This window comes from Aplidium turbinatum, chromosome 8 (genome assembly GCF_918807975.1).
Source record: "Aplidium turbinatum chromosome 8, kaAplTurb1.1, whole genome shotgun sequence".
Lineage (NCBI taxonomy): Eukaryota > Metazoa > Chordata > Ascidiacea > Aplousobranchia > Polyclinidae > Aplidium > Aplidium turbinatum.
Window position 1 is genome coordinate 16,093,530 of NC_137479.1, and position 18,598 is coordinate 16,112,127.

Here is an 18,598-nt window from a genome sequence, read left to right on the forward strand (position 1 = left end):
ATTTCAGATGAGTTCAGTGACTTCAGAATGTCATTTTCAATATTCAAAAGATTTACATACCGTAGTGTAGCCGCTCTTGTCCCATCGTGTTTCGCAAATAGTTTTTATTCAACTTCAATTTTGAAAATGATCTCTCTCCAGTACAATTATTAGTTTCCATCATACATAGATAATTTTGCAACAAATTGTCAATGTTAGGAAACGTGGTGTCAATATTGTTTTCTGTAATCAAAGTGAAATAGTTGAGTTCTGGAGAGTAGCAATCAATAGCAATGTGCTTTACGAATTATGAAAACTGATTTAGTTCATCTTCCAATCCGTGTTCCAAATCCTGGGAATTTACTTCTGATAGTCTGTCAGCACTTTCTTGGATCTGCGCAGGTGTTAGGTTATGCAGATTTCGCAAAAAACTAAACCGTGTGTTCAATTGATTTGAACACACGGTCACGATTTCTTTCTACACACTGTCACGATTTCTTTCTATCTCTTACCAGGAAAAGACTTGGAAAGGTTCAATGACGTAGTTTAATGGGTTATAACCGAAAAGCAGTCAATTAAATTCACGGATAGTTCTACTGGTGAGATGATATATAAAAACGCTTGAAGGACTCCAACGAATGGTTCACCACTTCCAACAATTAATCAAAGTAACAGTAAACTTTGTAACAGCAATAGATTCCAATGCTTGCGACTATTGATCAAGTTTAACGTAATCCACTCACAGCTTCTCATACGATTCTAATTTCAATCAGAAGTTATGTTAGCATCAACTTTGCTTTACTCGTATTCAATACTTCAACTTTTGATCAACAATAGTCTTTGCTTCTATTACCAACTGCTACTATTACAGCAATGATCTCTCATAACCACCTCATCATAATAATTAGCTCATCATAATACAACTCCCATCATAATCATTACGCAAATTACACCACTATTTATAAAAGGTTTGTTCGGTCCAGGGATATCTAGAGAAGGGGATATGAAGGCTCGCAGCGATTGCCTTATTCACATGACACTACCAGGGCGGTAGTTTGTAGTGCTTTAAACATGTGGTTCTTTTTAAAATCGTAGAAAGTTTTGTAGTGCAGCTGGTACAATGAGCTACAGAAGACAGTTAGCAAATGTTACGTAGAGCATATTTAAAGAATACTTGTTTACAAAGACGGTTGAAAAGTTGCCATTAAGCTGTTTTTTATAACAAAGCCTTTGCAGGAGGCTAGATGTAAAGCAAGTATATGGGTAGTTGAATTAACAAGCAACCACGAGCACGCTGTGAATATCCAGGCCTGATGTTAATAGCGCAATGCAAGTTATCATAACAAGATTTATTAAACTACTATCGGTGCCAATTGTCATTTTACGATTAACACAGATTATTTACGATAAACAAAAGCCCTTCTATTGTCAGACGTAATAAAAGCCTTCGTATCCCCTTCTTTAGATATCCCTGGTTCGGTCTAGTAACTTCGAGAAGGTTACGTAATGTTGCATCACACGAACTCATCGTTCGGTCACGTTGCACTGAGCGGCGTAAACAAGCAAGTTTAAAGAAGACTCCAGATCTGCACGTAGCAATTAAATGACCTAGAATACACGTTACATAATACAGATTTCGTAATCAGAGGTTACTTCAGGATAATGACCGATGATAACTTATAGAGAGAGAGAGAAACCTTTTATTTTGTCTGTTGCGACAATAGTACGGTACAATTATACACAATACGAATAAAATAGTACCATAGCTATCTAAATACCACAACAGACAGGAAGCAGCGAAGGACTATATCAGTCATCGAGTCAGCTGCTTCCCAGTTCTTAATGTGACAAATGTCAAGCATCGGCAAATTACGTTCAGTTCAGTTGTTTTTATTTCTGACCATCATATCAAAACAATACACGTCAACATAGCAAAGGTCGAGAAAAGGGTAGAAGCGACAAAACGCGAACGTTAAAACGTGCTTGAGACCGAAGTAAGTTATTGATTTGAAAGAAATTTGGCACGGTCGCAACACCTTCAGAAAAATTTAAGATATAAAAGGAAGATAGGCTGATGTTCAGTAAGGGAACGTTCAAATATTACGTAACGCTTTTTTTCCGAATTTTTGACCCCCCCCTCCCCATGTAACACCAACGTAACGCTTTTTTCAATCCCCCCCTCCCCCATGTAACGCTTTTTCAGTACGAATTCAGCACAAAAAACTACCGTTCCGTACTCGAAAGCGTTACGTAACGTTTTGCTTGAACCCCCTCCCCCCCAATGTGACGCTAACGTAACGCTTTGCATAAACCCCCCCTCCCCCTCGAAGGCGTTACGTAATATTTGAACGTTCCCTAATACAGTATTAATGAAAGAAAAGAAATCATGCGCTGCTGCGATCCTCAAGTGAAGTCCTGTGGTTTTATTCAAATATAAACTTTATTCCAGGTGATTAAAAATAGGAAAAACTTTTGAAATCAATAAACTCTTGTAGCAAGGGCGTTTAAACTTCAGTGCAACCAAGAAAAGTTCAAGCCAATAAATAGTACAAGGCTACGAGTAAAAACATTACAATACAAAAATAATCACAGTTTTAAAAAAGGTAGGCCGTATAATTTGACAAACAAATTGAATAGAATGTAAATGAGAAATAATTGAGTGTAACCGAATAACACAATAGGTCAATAATGTTTTCTTCAGATGAAATTTAACAAATCAAATCCAGGCGACGTATTATTACAAAGTTTGAGCCCAAAATAACAATTTATGACACTTTTTGTCACTTTTCCACTGACATAAAGCAACAAAATTTAAATTCAAATAAAAAAAATCAAACACTTCGCATTGAAATAAAAGCAAGAAAAAAAAAACAATTTTTGTCGATTTAGGCTAAGTGCGATTGATCCAAACTTGTCTGGCAGTCCTGCTTAAAAACTGACTAGGCTTGAGTGCTGGCCAACGTTCGATTTTTATGTCAAAAACTAAGTAATTTATCATTAAAAACTCTTGCGCTGGTTTAATTAAATTGATTTATACCGATACAACACACGCTAATGCAGAAAAGTTAAAAAAAACAATTGAATTTGAAACAAAAAATTTTAGAACAAACTTTGAACCGATTTGACAATGGGCAGCAAACAAGATGTTACACAATAGAATGTAAAACAATTAATCTACATGGCTTACTAATCGTAATTTGTTAAAGGCATACTAAAGGAAAATTTCAAACCGGAATTAAGCATTAAAATGAGTAAACTGAACATTCAAGAATACATTTCAAAAAAAATTACCGAAAAAAAATTGTTTTCAATGGCGCTGGCAAGGCCCAAAGTCCAGTGTTTCATTTATTTTCATTTTTTTCAAAATGACCAAAACGTGCAAACACTGCTCGAGAATACGTCATAAAAGCCAGCAATTACAAAAGCCACGTTACCACATCTGATGTTTTGAGCAAACTGTCTGCTGTTTTGATGTTAAAATGTGCTGTTTTGATGTACATACATACATAGCCTACAGTCAAATCGCTCGCAGTAACAATTATTGCGTGATCGGTTGATTGCTAGCCTTTATGACGTAGACTGTACAGTCGCACGCTTCGTTGCTCAGGCTCAATCACGTTTTGAAAGCTCTGACAAAAGCACGCGCACAATGGTGGTCAGACCGCAATGGGGCAAAATTTTATTGAAAATCGTTTTATAGTAGCATGTTAAACACAAAGAACGTGGAAAATCGCCAAGTCAGGTTTTTCCTTTAGTACCCCTTTAAGTTTTCTACCGTACTGTACTTCAATTGCTTCACTGGATAATCATTTACTTTCCTCATCTCTATTCTTCCAAAGCTGAGGCTGGCGAGACAATTGTTTGTTTGCTACATGCGGCAACCGCAGACTTGGATTCTTGATATGGGTTTCTTTGAGTTGTTCTGTCTTTGCGAATTCTTTACCAATTTCAAAAAATTTTGGACTGAAATGACCACAATTAAATTTCTTTCTTAATTTGTCTAAAATTAGCTATTCTCCAGGCCTAAGTTTTTCTTTAATCCAATTTATATATTTAGACCTGGAGAGCAAAATCTTTGCTGCTCGATCGAGATACAAGCGCCCGTCGCAAGACCTCGCACATTGATTGTGACATGGGTCAATGCCTTGCGACGTTGCTCCAGCGCAGATTGCAGGCTGTCCAATACTGCAAGGAAAACTTCCACCCGGAATTTGTCTTTAGGTGATTGATTATCTATTGCATCTGGAACTGAACGGCCGCTGCCTACATCCTCATCGCGCCTTCGATTGCGGACAAATTCTTCTTGTGCTTGTTGGTCGGTAATCTGGCACTTGAGTCAGCTTCTGCGCCTCTGCCTCAAACTTATCGAGTTGTTCTCTGAAAGTCTGTAGAGATCCTGCCAAAGAGGCACACAACGCTGAAGCAATGTTGAGATTTTGCTGCTTTTCTTGAAGAGAGGCTTGAGTTGCCTGTGTTCCAGACAATTGTTCACCAAATCAAACGTCATGTAAAACCGTTCAGGTCTACTGAATCTTAGCGTATTACGTAATGAAATATTTCTAAAAAATGAGCAGATTTCACTATCGATTGCAAGACGTGTAAAACATTGCAGCTGCAGCATAACATTACATCATCGTTAAATCTTTAATAACTTGAACAGGTGTAAGCCAAACTTGAACAGCTGCTTGAATAGCTTATCATTATTACGTCACAGTAGCTGCCTACGTGCGTTTGAGATATTGCAATGTATTCTCGTCATTCTTAAAATTGTTACTTAAGAGTTGGTCGCATATTTAACTGTTTTGCTTAGTGCTTGCCAGCTGGACGAAATTTCTGTCTTTATCCAAGTAATTTGTTTTGTAGTGACAAGTTTAGTGGTGTATCGCGTTGCACTTAGTTTCGACGGCCAGTGGGCTATTTTTTACAGAAATACAATTCTTGAATAGACGTTTCAGAAGAGTGTTTCTTTTCGGTCATTACATACAGACGAACTGATCCGAGAATCTTATGTTACAATTTTCCCACGAAGAGATTATGGTTTACCGCTGTGACCAGCCTGGAAGCAATCAAGTAAGCTACTCCAAAAAACCACTAAGATTCCAGTTTCGAGCAACTCCATTTTCTCCAAGTTCATTTGCCTGCTGTCGACATTCTGTCTTTTGCTCTTAGTCATTCGCAAGCTTCTCCAGTGCCTCCTTTATGAAAGGAAAACGTTCTTTAATAACCAATGGCATCAGCTCTTGCTTGCAGTCTTCGTTATTTTTATGATGCTACTTACAAGGGGGAAGAACAGTCACCTTCACGCGGTCCCCTTGTAAGTAGCATGCGAAACGAAGACTATCGAAACTGCCAGCACACCAACTGGGGCTACAAGTACATCAACAGAGAATGCTTGGCCTGCGAAATAAAACTTCAGATAGGCCAATTGAAATCGCTACAGCCTCATAACCAACCAAGCTGCGGCGGAACTACCTTTTACCGTCAACGTGGATGAGGCTTACCAAGACTTCTGCCGTGCCATCAAATCAGCAACTATCCCTCGCGGCCGCCGAAAGAACTACGCGCCGTGCTGAGATTCAGTGTGCGAAACTTTATAGGCTACCGCTCCTATGTTCGTGTCTCACCAGGTGCTGCCTCTTACTCAGCCGCAATAAAACTGCTCGAATCGCTGGACTCACGGAGGCTAGAGTGATGGTAAGACACTGTCAACGCAATCGACTTTGCACACTCTAGCCGGATAGCATGGAATACTATTAACAACCTTACGGGCCGTTCAGCACGCTCTTCCTGCCAATGTCCCGTTACTGCCAAGAACTTCGCATCACAACTACCGCAGTAAAAAACGGGACCTACAAAACAGGCGACAGCAAGTTCTCCAAACTTGTGAAGAGGGAAACGTCTGATAACTTTTATTTTTGATCACATTTATTTGTTTTTAATACAAAATCTATCCAAACGAGTAGGCTAGGCTAAACTAGTTGCTGCAAATTGAAAAATTATCGTTATCAATTAAGGGATCAAGCTGAGTATGGTAGGCCAATATTAGCAAATGGGTTTTTTTTCAATTTCAATCTTGCGTACGCCACGAAAGGCGTGTTGTGAGATCAACTATGAATGACAAATCAGTGACAATTCATTCTTCGTTGCTCAACTAAGAGATGATTTTCTTACCCATCACAAAACGTTTTCGTCTTCTTGAGAAGCACGTAAAACCATTTAGAGACTTGTAGCACGCTTAACCACTGAACGGTATGAGCACGTCTCCACAGTCAGCATCAATATCTTTCAAAAATTGCTAAAGTTGTGACGGTTAAGCGCATTTGCACGAATTCAATTTACTGTTGATGATATGATTTCTATCACATTGGTAGTGGCGAAACCTGATCAATTTTACAGGGGGGGGGGCAACAGCAATATAAATAAATAGACAGGACTAGGTCTATAAACGGTTGGTTTAATGCTAGGCTTCAGTATGTCAAAAAGTACCTTTCACACAAAATACAACACAGTCGCCTAATTATCTAATGTTCATGTTAAATCTGAGGTGTGCGTCGTAGCAACAAACATTTGACATCACATTTGGCTACCGGCAAGCAAAACGTTAAATAACACAATTGCATATCACTGCATCTGACTACTGATAACAGAGAAAGTGTTAGCCTACATGACCAAATAGGCCTACCGCATAAGTTTGATCAAAAAAATACATCTTTTTGTAACAAACTTTTCTACAGCCTTTCAATAGTTTACAAGTTTGTTGGTCGATTGCATGTAGACACAAAAATATTTCATGGGGGGCAATGCCAATTACCGCCATGATTGATTACGCCACTGGTTATAGGGATTGCACTTGTTGATTCTGGTCTAGTTATAACTGAAGGAAAAGAACACAAATTACAGTTTTTAAAGAACGAACATGCTGGATCATGATAACACATTATCAATTGTGACGTACAATCTAGGCTACTGTTTTCAGCTGGATCAAGGAAAACGGATGTGTTTCACGGTAACCAAATCTGGCGAGCTAATGTAGGCTACTGCACTATGAGATACGGGAATTCCAATCAAACACTTTTTTCCCTGTTTAACGTTTTATTAGCTGCATTTTTACAGGGGAAAAAATATTTTATAGAGGCAATTGCTTTCTTGGCTGTCAACGAGTGCATAAAAACCTTGATTCTTCTTTAACATGGAAAGACACCGATCTGTGGCAACTGAACACAGCTTTGACGGCGTCCAACTGCTTCTAGAAAACTTGCACAGAATTCACAAGCATACTTAATTACTTATCCAGTGGCGTACGCAGGATTTTCTCAAGGGAGGGGCCATTGAGAGTAGCGTAGCCAGGAATTTTGAAAGGGAGGGTTTTGACGACCGGCGGGCGAAGCCCGACGGCGTTTTCGCTTAAGACGACACCCAGCGGCGGGGGGTCTGGGAGGCCTCCCCCAAAAAATTTTGAAAAATTACTTTGAATTTGGTGCATTCTGAGAGCATTTTCAACAAAAATGTGGGTATGAATATTCCTGTAAAATGGTGCTGTCAGGTAGCATAGCAAAAGGATAAGATCATGTTTTCTTCGGCATTTTTCGAAAATAAAGCTGTCTCTATGTTTTCTTGTTGTTAATTTCTGGCTGAGATGTTTGGTATTGGCAAAACTCGCTCTTTTAATGCAGTTTCGTTTAAAATTAGACAAGTTTTTTTTAGACTGAAACCATCATCCCCAAGCATAAAGAAACTGAAAGCACCATTCTCAATATCGTGACGTCACACGCGTGCCAAAGTGGGGTTGTAACTCCCAAGGCCCAACCCCCCCCCCCTCCTTTGGCTATGCCACTGATATCTCAGACGTCTTCATGATATCCCAGTATGGTTTTAGTTTAGACTTTATCCATTTCTCTCTCACTAATCACTATAATAGGCTTACAGAACACTATGCTACATTGGCATACCTGGGGTGGGGTAGGTAGGTTGGGCCATGTATTGGCTTAGTCTATAAAACAACATTGTTACAGTAATTGCTTTGACAGAGCAATGCAAAACATTAACTACTAAAACATTTTAAGGGGGGGGGGGGGCATGGCCCCCCCCCCCTGCGTACGCCACTGTACCTATCTATTTTGTTATGCTGTGAATGAAACGCAAAGTGAAAAATCCATCCCGGAATTCCTCGCAAAAGTTTGATGAAAGTTCCGTGATAAAGGTGAGTCCCATACTTGATCCAAGCATCGGGGGATGAGAAGATAAGGTTCTCATTATACTTAACTAAGCCTTTAGCACTAACGAGAGTAGGGTGGCCAGTTCCTTCCTCTCGGCCTCCTTTCCTGGTTCGACTCCCGGCTTCAGCTGGTTGTTGAAAACACCGCTCACCGGGTGGCAACTTTTGAAAAGGTACCATAAAAAATCCCCTCTGAGCAACAAAGGAAAACGTATATTTTAGCTCAGTTTAGTCATTCGTTCCCCATCGGCTGGCTTGGCGCATTGGGTTAGGGCGGTGGTAGTAATTACATTGACGTGGGTTTGCTTCCCACCACAGCTGTTGCTCTTTTTTCTTCTGTAATTACCAAACCAAGTTGAAAGGGGATTTTATAATGGTACCTTTTCAAAAGTTGCCACCGGGTGTAGCCTCCACACTAGCCATCAAGACTTTTCCAAAAAACATGTGTTTCTCGGCAGTCGAGTGCAGCAAGAACTCAGCGATAGACACGTGTTTCGCCGATGATGGCTAGTGTGGAGGCTACACCGGTATGGTTGGCGAAACACAATGCTCGCTGTTCTATCGTGAGTAGTCAGGTACTGCTGACGCCAGGAAGATCGCTCCTTCTCGACTGTGCATATCCTTGGCGACAGTTAGTTTAGTTGTTTTCTTTCCACAAAGGTAAGAATTCAATTGACTGCAAAAAGCAGCAGTTGAGAAATATGTAGCAAGAACTAGTGGTGCGGTACTAATGAGCCCAGCCTCATGGGCAAAACACTTGTCTATCGCTGAGTACTTGCTACACTCAACTGCAGAGAAACAAAACGAAAGCTGTTGCATGAAAACGGAAATTTTTGATTAAATTGTTTCCTGCAGAATAACTAAGTAAGTTAACGTACGCAACAACTAAGTTTCTGCTAAAATAGTATAAGCTATGATATCACGCAGGAGTGAAATTTCTTTTTCAATCCTAACAAGGCACAGCCTACCCACATATGTTTGGCAGCAGTGGCCGAGTGATTAGCGCGTTGGGCTCACAGTCGAGAGCCAGCGTGTTCGACTCCAGCCACCCGCACCTGCTGTTGTTTCTCTGGGCAAGAAACTTTACGATAATTGCCTCTACCCAGTGATCGATTTCGAGTAATGGGTGGTTCCAAATTTAAGTCATAAGCAGAGTAGACAACCGGAAACAGACATTGTCGTCGGCTGCAGCGTGGGTCAGGTGTACGTCGGAAGGCGTACACCGATGCATAGCGCTCAAGTCCGCTTTCCCGCAATGCAGGATAAAGATAAACAAACAAACAAACAAAAAAAGTTTCCATCAAAACCAACGTAGCCTAAGGGAACGTTCAAATATTACGTAACGCCTTCGAGGGGGAGGGGGGGGGTTTATGCAAAGCGTTACGTTAGCGTCACATCGGGGGGGAGGGGGTTCAAGCAAAACGTTACGTAACGCTTTCGAGTACGGAATGGTAGCTTTTTGTGCTGAATTTGTAGTGAAAAAGCGTTACATGGGGGAGGGGGGGATTGAAAAAAGCGTTATGTTGGCGTTACATGGGGGAGGGGGGGTCAAAAATTCGAAAAAAAGCGTTACGTAATATTTGAACGTTCCCTAATCTGACTAGCTCACATTACACTACGCTATGGCGCAAAAAAGATAATTCTTTTTAGTATTAACTTGAAAAAAGTATGTAGGCTATAATTAAAGTTGTTGTTGTAATGTTGATGAAGATCTCTTGGACTGAAAAGTAATGACGAAGTTCTGAAATTGGCAGTAACAGTACCGGTAAGCAGATTAATAACAACAGTTAGAGGCGCCAGATGGAATCTGTAGAGCATATTCACAGACATGGAAATTTGGACGCATTAGCACTATTGGGCATGATACAAGGAAAAAAGGTGAAGGTCGGCAAAGATTAACTTATTTAAACAGTTTGAACCAATGGCCACAAACACAACAATCAAAACTGCCCATTTTATAGGGATCTGTCAAATGACAGATAAGTTTGGAAGACCATGACCGCAAACGTCTGCATCAGATCAGGCACATAATCATGTATAAAACAATTAAAAGTAGTATTCAAATCAGACGTGTTTCTTGAATAAATTTGGGTCAAGATGGACAATAATGAAACACAAAAAAAAAAACTACAAGAAGCAAACTGAAACTTTTGTGCTGTCAATAGGATACAGAAAATACAATACTTCAAAACAATAAGGCATTTTGTCATCAATACGGTAAAAGTAAACGGCATTACAGCACATGCATGCTTTTCCGGAATGGCCCGTCGCGTGAGTCCAATCTCTATTCGGTGATTTTTTCAATTTTTTTTTTTAAATTATCGGGTACCGTAGCCTAATTATCATTGCCGTTTTAGGGTTAGGAACTCACCGAATAGTAGCAGACCCATGTTTTTCATATACACTTACAAAGCTTAATGACAAAGCGCCAACAAGTTAATAATGCAATGTTACAGTGCCAAAAGTGGCGGTATTGCGCAAAGTTTCAAGTAATTTTGTGCGCTAATGTTGACTCAGCGCATACGCAGTACGCACCTTTAGCCTTTACTCAGTACTCTGAATGTTTGCATTGTTCGGTGTAACCTACTGACTTGAGATTTTTAAAGAGGCTAATGCAAAAACGATATTCATTTGATCTACAAGCTATGAGAGACAATGACATAGGCACAATCAATGAGTGACTAACGAAAAAGCGTGAAATGTATCCAACTGTATCCTGTATTTCAAGTGCTACTGTATGTGGGCTAATCTTGTCAAAGCCCCAGTTAATTTTTTTGCCCTTCTTATGTTGATGGTTTCAAATGTGATGTATTTTCATTCACAATAATATGCTAACATATTCTTGCACCTCTCCTGGTGTAGAAACTACAGTTGTTTATTGAGAGACACTGATTTGGTCCGAGGCAACAAACATAACTTACGAAATACAAAAATCTCGCGTTGATACATTTTGCCAATTCACTGTTGCTCGTTTTCTCAAAAGCTGGCCCTCTCGGCTTTTGTGAAGATATGAAAATCAGTAGGGGCTCGTTCATAAGGACTGCGTGGGTAGCAGTCCCCTCAATTACTTTAGTATAGGAGTTCCCAACCTGTGGTAGGCGAAGGTTTTTCAGGTGGTACGCGAGTAGCTTCCGTTTTTTCACAAAAACCTGGATTCACAACTTTGTATTTTGTTTACAAAACAAAAATTTCCCGAAGCCTATTCTTATTGTTACGTAACTATTCCTGTTGTTTCATATCATTACGATCTTCAAAATACAGGTCATGTCAATTATCAACAAGGAGCACAGTTGCTTTGAAAAGCCGTACAACGCTGTGGGACAGTGGGCGTTAATTATGTAAAATGATTGCTCTTGATAGATATCTACTGTTTTATAGCTTAAGCTACAAATAGCGTTGAATAATGCTAGTTGTAAGCTAAAAATAGATCGGAATAAAATGTTCAATAACAGTTACAAGGAATGTTAACCAATAAATTTCTGGCTCAGTATGGCCTCTTCATATTCAACGCTAGCTTCCCATGCTGTTCCACAGCTACTGATTTTCCCTTCCACGTGGGAATGCGAGCAGGGATTTTTCAGTCATGATGAGCATCAAGTCAAAAAATCGAAACCGACTAGGTGCGCCCGGAAAGCACTTTTGATGCGCTGGTAGCAAATTTACACCGCGCATCGACCAATTGGTGGACAGTAAACAAAAATCTGATTAAATTAAGTTGTGGTGCTTTAGTGTTATTTTAGTACGCCAATATTATTATTCTGAATAAAACATGATTCGATCAAATTAGTTGTTCTACAAAAAGTGGTACGAGATCGTAAAAAGGCTGGGAACCCCTGCTTTAGTAGAAGGAAGCAGTTTAAGGCTTTATTCAAGCTAAATTAATCAATTGCCTTACTCTAGTATTAAAATCATGGGCTGCATTAGATTTCAGCTTCTATGAATACGGCACATATGCCAATAAATATATCGAATCAAGATTGAAGCTCCTCCATTAAGTGATCGCCAGCAACCACTGATTACCAGCCAATCATGACAACATGTTCAATTGTTCATGGATAGTTGTTATAGCCTATTCCAGTACAAAATTTAAAAAGAGAACATATATTGAAAGAAAACGTTCGGCAGCATTGTTGCAAGTAGAGTAATCGCATAATTTCTTTATTAATATTGAGAGCTTGCGATTAACCTTGTAGTGACTTGTAAAATAATCGTTGCTACATCGGAGAAATTCGCTGATGTCACTGGTGTCTTTTTGCACGAGGCATCACTTCGGGTGGATTTTATCAACAATACCAACGTGTTTCAATCCGTCAAAGAAAAAGAAATTATTATGAGGTTGGCCGTTTTTAGAGATGACTTTGATAATTTCCTGCCCTAAAACACCACCGACAATAGCCGACACAGCGCTGAGTTGAGAACAACAATAAGTTGCAAATTGTTCACAAACGAATGAGTCTTTCATGCCCGATTCAATGAGAACGTCAGTTTTGATGGACTCCAGAATGTCGGCATCACTAGGCATGGGAAAACGATTGTATTTTGATTGGAATTTGTCCAATGTCTTCAAAATGAAAAATACTTGAGAAGTATTGCGCAGTTCCTTGCGACTTCGCTTGGACATTTCTTCTTTCATCGCTTCTTCGTAAGTACAGAATTCAGCCACTCGTTTTACAGTTACCATTTCTTCTTCAACTTTAGCCTTTTTTACCTCTGGTTCTTCAGCATTTGGGTTTTGTGCTTTTTTCATGGGAACTTCAACAGCATACTCATGATTTCCAAGGTCGCTGAAAAAGTAACCAAAAAATCCAAAAACATTGCCACAGAAAAACTTGATGTCTTTTTTTCGGCAAACAGCGTCCAATTTCACTCTCAATGACTCTGAACCACGCGTCATGCAAACAACATCAAATTGCTGAAAAAACTTGTCACTTTTCAAAGCTACGTCTTCTGTATCGACAACAACTTTTACGTTTGGATTTAACTCTTGAGTTCTTGCGCGCGAAGCTTCGGCAATGTTCAAACCCACATGATCTGGCGTAATAAGAAGTTGAGAAGCTAAATCCTTCTCAGTTGTCACTTGAAAGTCAGCAAGAGTAATGGAACAGATACCAGCTAAAACAATATTCTTGACAATCTCTGAACCCAAGCCTCCTACTCCAATCACTAGCACATCAGCCTGCCTCAAGCGTTTTTGGGCTTCTAAGCCCCACAATCTTATTTGTCGATCATACTGAGCAAATTCATCACTACTAATTACATCTGCCATCTGCAATTAAGAAACAAAATTACAAATAATCTGACGCTTCTAGAAAACATTAGAATGACAAATAAACAAAACCGTCCAGTGATAAAACTGCAACAGTTGTTCAGCAGTACAACAGCAAGGTTGTCATATGCACTGACAGAATGATATGACGTTAAACAGTTACAATTCGGATACGTACTCTATATCTAAAAGCTTCAGTTTGTGAATAATCCCAATGTGCATTGTGCAAACTAGATATTCCAGTCCATTTGTCAAAGATTTTGACTAATGCTTCAAACTTATTAAGTTTATTGTTGAACTTTCCCAACATTATTTCGTCATTCCTATATTAAAACATGACACAATCAATTTTACACAATGCCACACACAAGTAAACGTTTTCATCACAAAAGTAGGAAACACAAAATTTTTATCATAATGCAGTACAGCATCATACAATCAATATAAGTAAATGATTGGTATTCTGTAAAGTCATGTCGTACCGTATCCAACTATCCAGTGAAGTCACATGTGCAGTCAGTAAGATAGCAAACATTTAATCCATCTGAGTTTTCGGGAATATCCCGTCTTTAGCAGATCTAAAGACTTAATCATTTTATGAATTAATATGCCACTTTGTAACAGCATAAAACTTATAAGTTCAATAGGTTGCATTTTTAAACTACAAACTTTTCAGACAACCAAAATGAAACTATGGCTTACACTCAGTGTATTGTTGTGATTTCTTCTGATTTAAAACTATATTCACTTCTAGGTTAGAAAAGTTTTGACATGGCAGTCAAACATTTCCAATCTAGAAACTTTTTGACAGACTAAATCTGTAGATATTTTCAGACCAAAATACGTTACTTAAAAACAAAAACATATGTTTCTATTATGCATAGCTTAATTTTCTACAATTTTTACTGCAAACAAGCATGGCATGACTAAAATTATGTTTGCCAATACAGTAGAATTCACCTATACTGACACTTGAAGGAAAAAACGTCACTACAGTATAGCCAATATTCTACCGTCTGGCATGCGTAGTTTAAAAACAGAACTTTGCAACAGATGCCACTATAGAAAAATGTTACAATAGCCGAATTGTACTGTATGTATATCTATAACAGTGTGTAACTAAACTATACATTGTTTCACAATCAGTTAAGAAAAATTATGAAACAAGTAGTTTAAAATTGCACAAAAAACATGATCACGGCTAAAACCAAAGCAATTATACAAAGATCAACCAAGAAGTTTCGAAACCTATTTACACATTAACTTGTAAAGATCTAACTTTGGCGATGACAAACTCATGTACATATAGATTACAGAACTACCACACTTTTTTGCTGTCGTTAACTTCATTGGCCACAGCTACCAAGTAGCATTAAAAAATAGCTGTGCATTGAAGTTAGATGATCCTACTTTTAATAGTCACCTAGCAGAACTTTTTTGAAATTTTCATTGACCTAATCAAAAATTTATACATATTCTGTAAAAGTAAGATTTGAATTCTTACAAAATACCCGAAATATTAGACTTTGAACATTTATATGGTCATCTGAAAATCGTCTTTAACTGAAAACTATTTAAAAAAGTAGGTAGGCAATAAAAATTCATATACAATGAATTAAAACATCAATAAAATTCACAAATCATTTCTTGCAAGTAAGAAGGTTACAATACACAGAAGATACAACCACAACAAAAGTTTTATATAATTCTTATAGCTACCATGAACTGTGAAAATATCACTATCAACCCTTCTTTGTTTATATTGCCACTCATAAAGATTGTAGCACAAAATAACTTGTCGTAACATTTAAATAATATTATTATCATATTGCAAGCATTTATTCTGATAAAATGACAACTGAAAATTAAATTTGGAACATTGCCTATAGTCGTCTGATCCCCACATTGGATAAACGTATCAAAAACAAATATTTGCATGACAAAAATGCTTCGTCAAAATGTTTATTGAATTACTCTAAAAGACATATACACAAATTTTTTAATTGTTTTTCAAGTTTTATGGCACATGGCCATTATGATCCAAACTGCTCAGTATGGTCTTCTATTTCTTTAAATTCATATGAACCTCGACCATCCATATGAAGATAATACTCATGATGACGCCAAAGAGATTTGCGATGTGAAACAGTGAAAAGAGTGATTCCAACTTTTCGGCAATGCTGATACATAAACCCTTCCACATCAACACTCACAGCACTTGTACACTCATCAAGAATGGCAAATTGTGGTTTGTGATAAAACAGTCGAGCCATCGCCATTCTTTGTTTTTCACCACCACTCAAAACATCCATCCAGTCTTGTACACTGTCCCAGCCCCCTTCACGATCAAGAATATTCTCCAGTTGTACCTTTTTTAGAAAATCTTCAAGAGTTTCATCAGTCCACCCTTTTTGCTTCATTTGTTCAAAGGAATCAGGGTATATTACCTGGTCACGTAGTGTTCCAAGAGTCATGTAAGGTCTTTGTGGAATGTAAAATAACTGGTTGCGATCTGGCTTTGTTAAGACACCACCAAATATGGGCCAAAGTTCACCCAACACTCTAAATAGTGAGCTCTTTCCACAGCCATTTGGCCCACAAACAATCACATTAACTCCAGAAGACACCTTAAAACTCATTTCTTCAATCAACACATCACCATTAGGTGTTACAAGTGGCACTTTGTCAAACTCAATAACATGATCTTGCAAAACAATGTCTCCATTTCCTGCCTTGAGTGCATTGTGAGGTGCATCATAACCAATAGTATCTAAGCTTGGAGCGGACACTGTACGATGAACCATGGTACGTTGATAAGTGCCTTTGTTTAACTCTTCTGTGACTTTGATTAATTCAGTAACTCGAGTTGTAAACCCAGCAAGGCGTGACATTTCACGACCTGCAAGCACAATTCTGCCAATCGCTTGGGAAAGACGAACCAACATTCGACCACTGCGGTAATAATCTTCAACCAGCTCAGAATGTGAAGCAGTTTTGAACTTTTCAAATCCAAGATTCATGAAAGGTCGACTGACAATTAAATAACCGAAAGTGGTTGCCGTATACTTTGCTATGATGTCATCAACTATTCCCATTCGAAATCTAAAACGAATGAATCTAAACAAATGCTGGTAGAGGCGATAAAAAGTTTCAATAATTGTTGATTTCTCTTTTTCATTTCCATTGTAAAATGCAATTTCTTCGCTGTTGGTAATGAGGCGTGAGTTTACATACCTGTATTCCCCTTCATATCTTTGTTCGGCAACAGTTAGTTTTCCAATGGGACGGCGAAGTCTGTTCAAAAAAATTCCAGACACAACCAGATAACCAATCATAGTTGCTGGACCGGAAGCTCCAATTGCACCAGTCAGTTGGTAGATGTATATTATGATATCAAGAAGTGGCTTGCTTAAGTTAGAATACAAATCAACCAATGAATTACAAAATTTTTCAACATCTTGAGTGAGAAGCTGATCAGCATTAGCAATCCGATTGTCAATGTTGCTCATCTTGTAGTAAGTGTGCCCTTTCAGATACTTCTGGAACATATAAATACTGAATTGCTTTCGAAAGAGAAGTTTGAGAGAGTTTAATCCATATTTCAACATTTGATTTGTCAGAGCAATAGCAGGTTGTGCAACTATAAACTTAAACAAATAATGCAAAAATCTTTTTCGGTCACGATCAATAATTGAACTTTCAATAGCGGTGCCATTGGCAATCATCCATACATCAAACCGAGTCCTCATCACTAGCATGACAGCAACCATGAACAAATATCCAGCTTCTTTGCTCCACCAACCTGGAACAATTATCTTCAATATTTTCCATACTCTACGGAGAAATACTCCATCAAGCTGAGCTTTTTCTTTAGATTGTGAATCACTTCTTTGGTCACCAAAAACACGATTTTGCCGAATTTTTTCTTTTTTGAGAAAAGCCGAGTCAGATTCATACCCAACATAATAAATTGCTGCTACAATTGCACCAACAGTTGCCACATGTTTAGCTTGGACTTGTGAAACAAACTTGCTGAGTGCTGGAGCCATTTTCGAACACTACTTTTAAATAAATTCAATAAACTACTTGCAGTTATGCAACACTCACAACTCACATGCATCAACTGCGAAGAAGACTGAATGAGTGAAAAAGGTCTGCCGATCTGCGGATCCTTGTCAAGCGTTGAAACGTGTTGCCCTATATTAATTTAAAATAGCAACCTCTGTTTGAACAGAAAGGCTTGAATCATGCCATAAATAGACTACACATTTTAAAACTGTTCTAATGGTTCGATATTTGTTACACTTTACTAGAATATGCAAGATATGCATCGGATTGTCAGGGTGTGCTGATGATTGCGTTGAAATAATTTCAAAATATAGTTTCCCATACTTGTAGAATGTAGAGGCTCTTGACCCAGGGCGGTTACCAAGTTCGGCAAAGTAAAGTGTTTTTTGATTGTTGAAGTGTTGTTTCCCAGGAACTATTCCATTTACTGGGTGCCGCTGAATGAAGAGCAGTCCTGAAATGCGTTGCTCAAGCGCACACCCTGAGAGCCGAATCAGCGCCACGTGATCTTGAGCCGGGGCCGGGCGCGTAACCAATGAGCTAACGGAGGAAAATCAGTTTGTAGCCTACGGTTTTTCTTTTAGAATAAACTTAAAAACATAAAGAATTCATTTGAAAACTAAACGAATAAAAATTTTAACGTTGGTTTTCTGAAAAGAGCAATGTGAAAATCTGTTATGAAGTTTACATCAAACGTGATTTGTCAAAGTTGTTGCATTTGAAGCTCCGATCTATAGGGGACATGCAAAATATTTGGGATGTTGTTCATGATGTCAGTTGAGTCAGTTTTAGTTTTTCAACAAAAACGAGAAAACCTATCACACATATTATGATGCTTGACCAATTCTCAAGTTTATCATAAATTGGGACACATGGCAAAGTTTCAATGGTTTCATGACAAAGCAGTTTTCGAGCTTGCCTCAAACCATCGTCACGCTTCCGTGGATTATGGATGCAACTAAACCATAATATGCTGGGCTGCGAAATCAGCCGACAATGATTGCACTTTTTGCTAGGTTTTAACTAGACTTTTCATAGACAATAACTCATTGGATTAAATAAATTAACCT

General features: G+C 38.5%; 2 protein-coding genes across 2 annotated transcripts; both read right to left on the reverse strand.

Annotated features, from left to right (window-relative positions):
• Positions 1–9,018: 9,018 nt before the first annotated feature.
• LOC145775107 (SUMO-activating enzyme subunit 1-like) lies at positions 9,019–13,466 on the reverse strand. Its single transcript, XM_082586307.1, has one exon. The coding sequence runs from the start codon at positions 13,458–13,460 to the stop codon at positions 12,459–12,461; it is 1,002 nt and encodes a 333-aa protein (XP_082442433.1). The 5' UTR covers positions 13,461–13,466; the 3' UTR covers positions 9,019–12,458.
• On the reverse strand, positions 13,460–17,546 carry LOC145775106 (ATP-binding cassette sub-family D member 3-like). Its single transcript, XM_082586306.1, has one exon. It carries the CDS (start codon positions 17,507–17,509, stop codon positions 15,494–15,496), a length of 2,016 nt encoding a protein of 671 aa, XP_082442432.1. The 5' UTR covers positions 17,510–17,546; the 3' UTR covers positions 13,460–15,493.
• Between the last annotated feature and the right edge of the window lie 1,052 nt (positions 17,547–18,598).

Bases quoted from the DNA above. Each gene is read 5' to 3' on its own strand.
- LOC145775107 (XM_082586307.1), bottom strand. From the start codon at position 13,460: ATGGCAGATGTAATTAGTAGTGATGAATTTGCTCAGTATGATCGACAA.
- LOC145775106 (XM_082586306.1), bottom strand. From the start codon at position 17,509: ATGGCTCCAGCACTCAGCAAGTTTGTTTCACAAGTCCAAGCTAAACAT.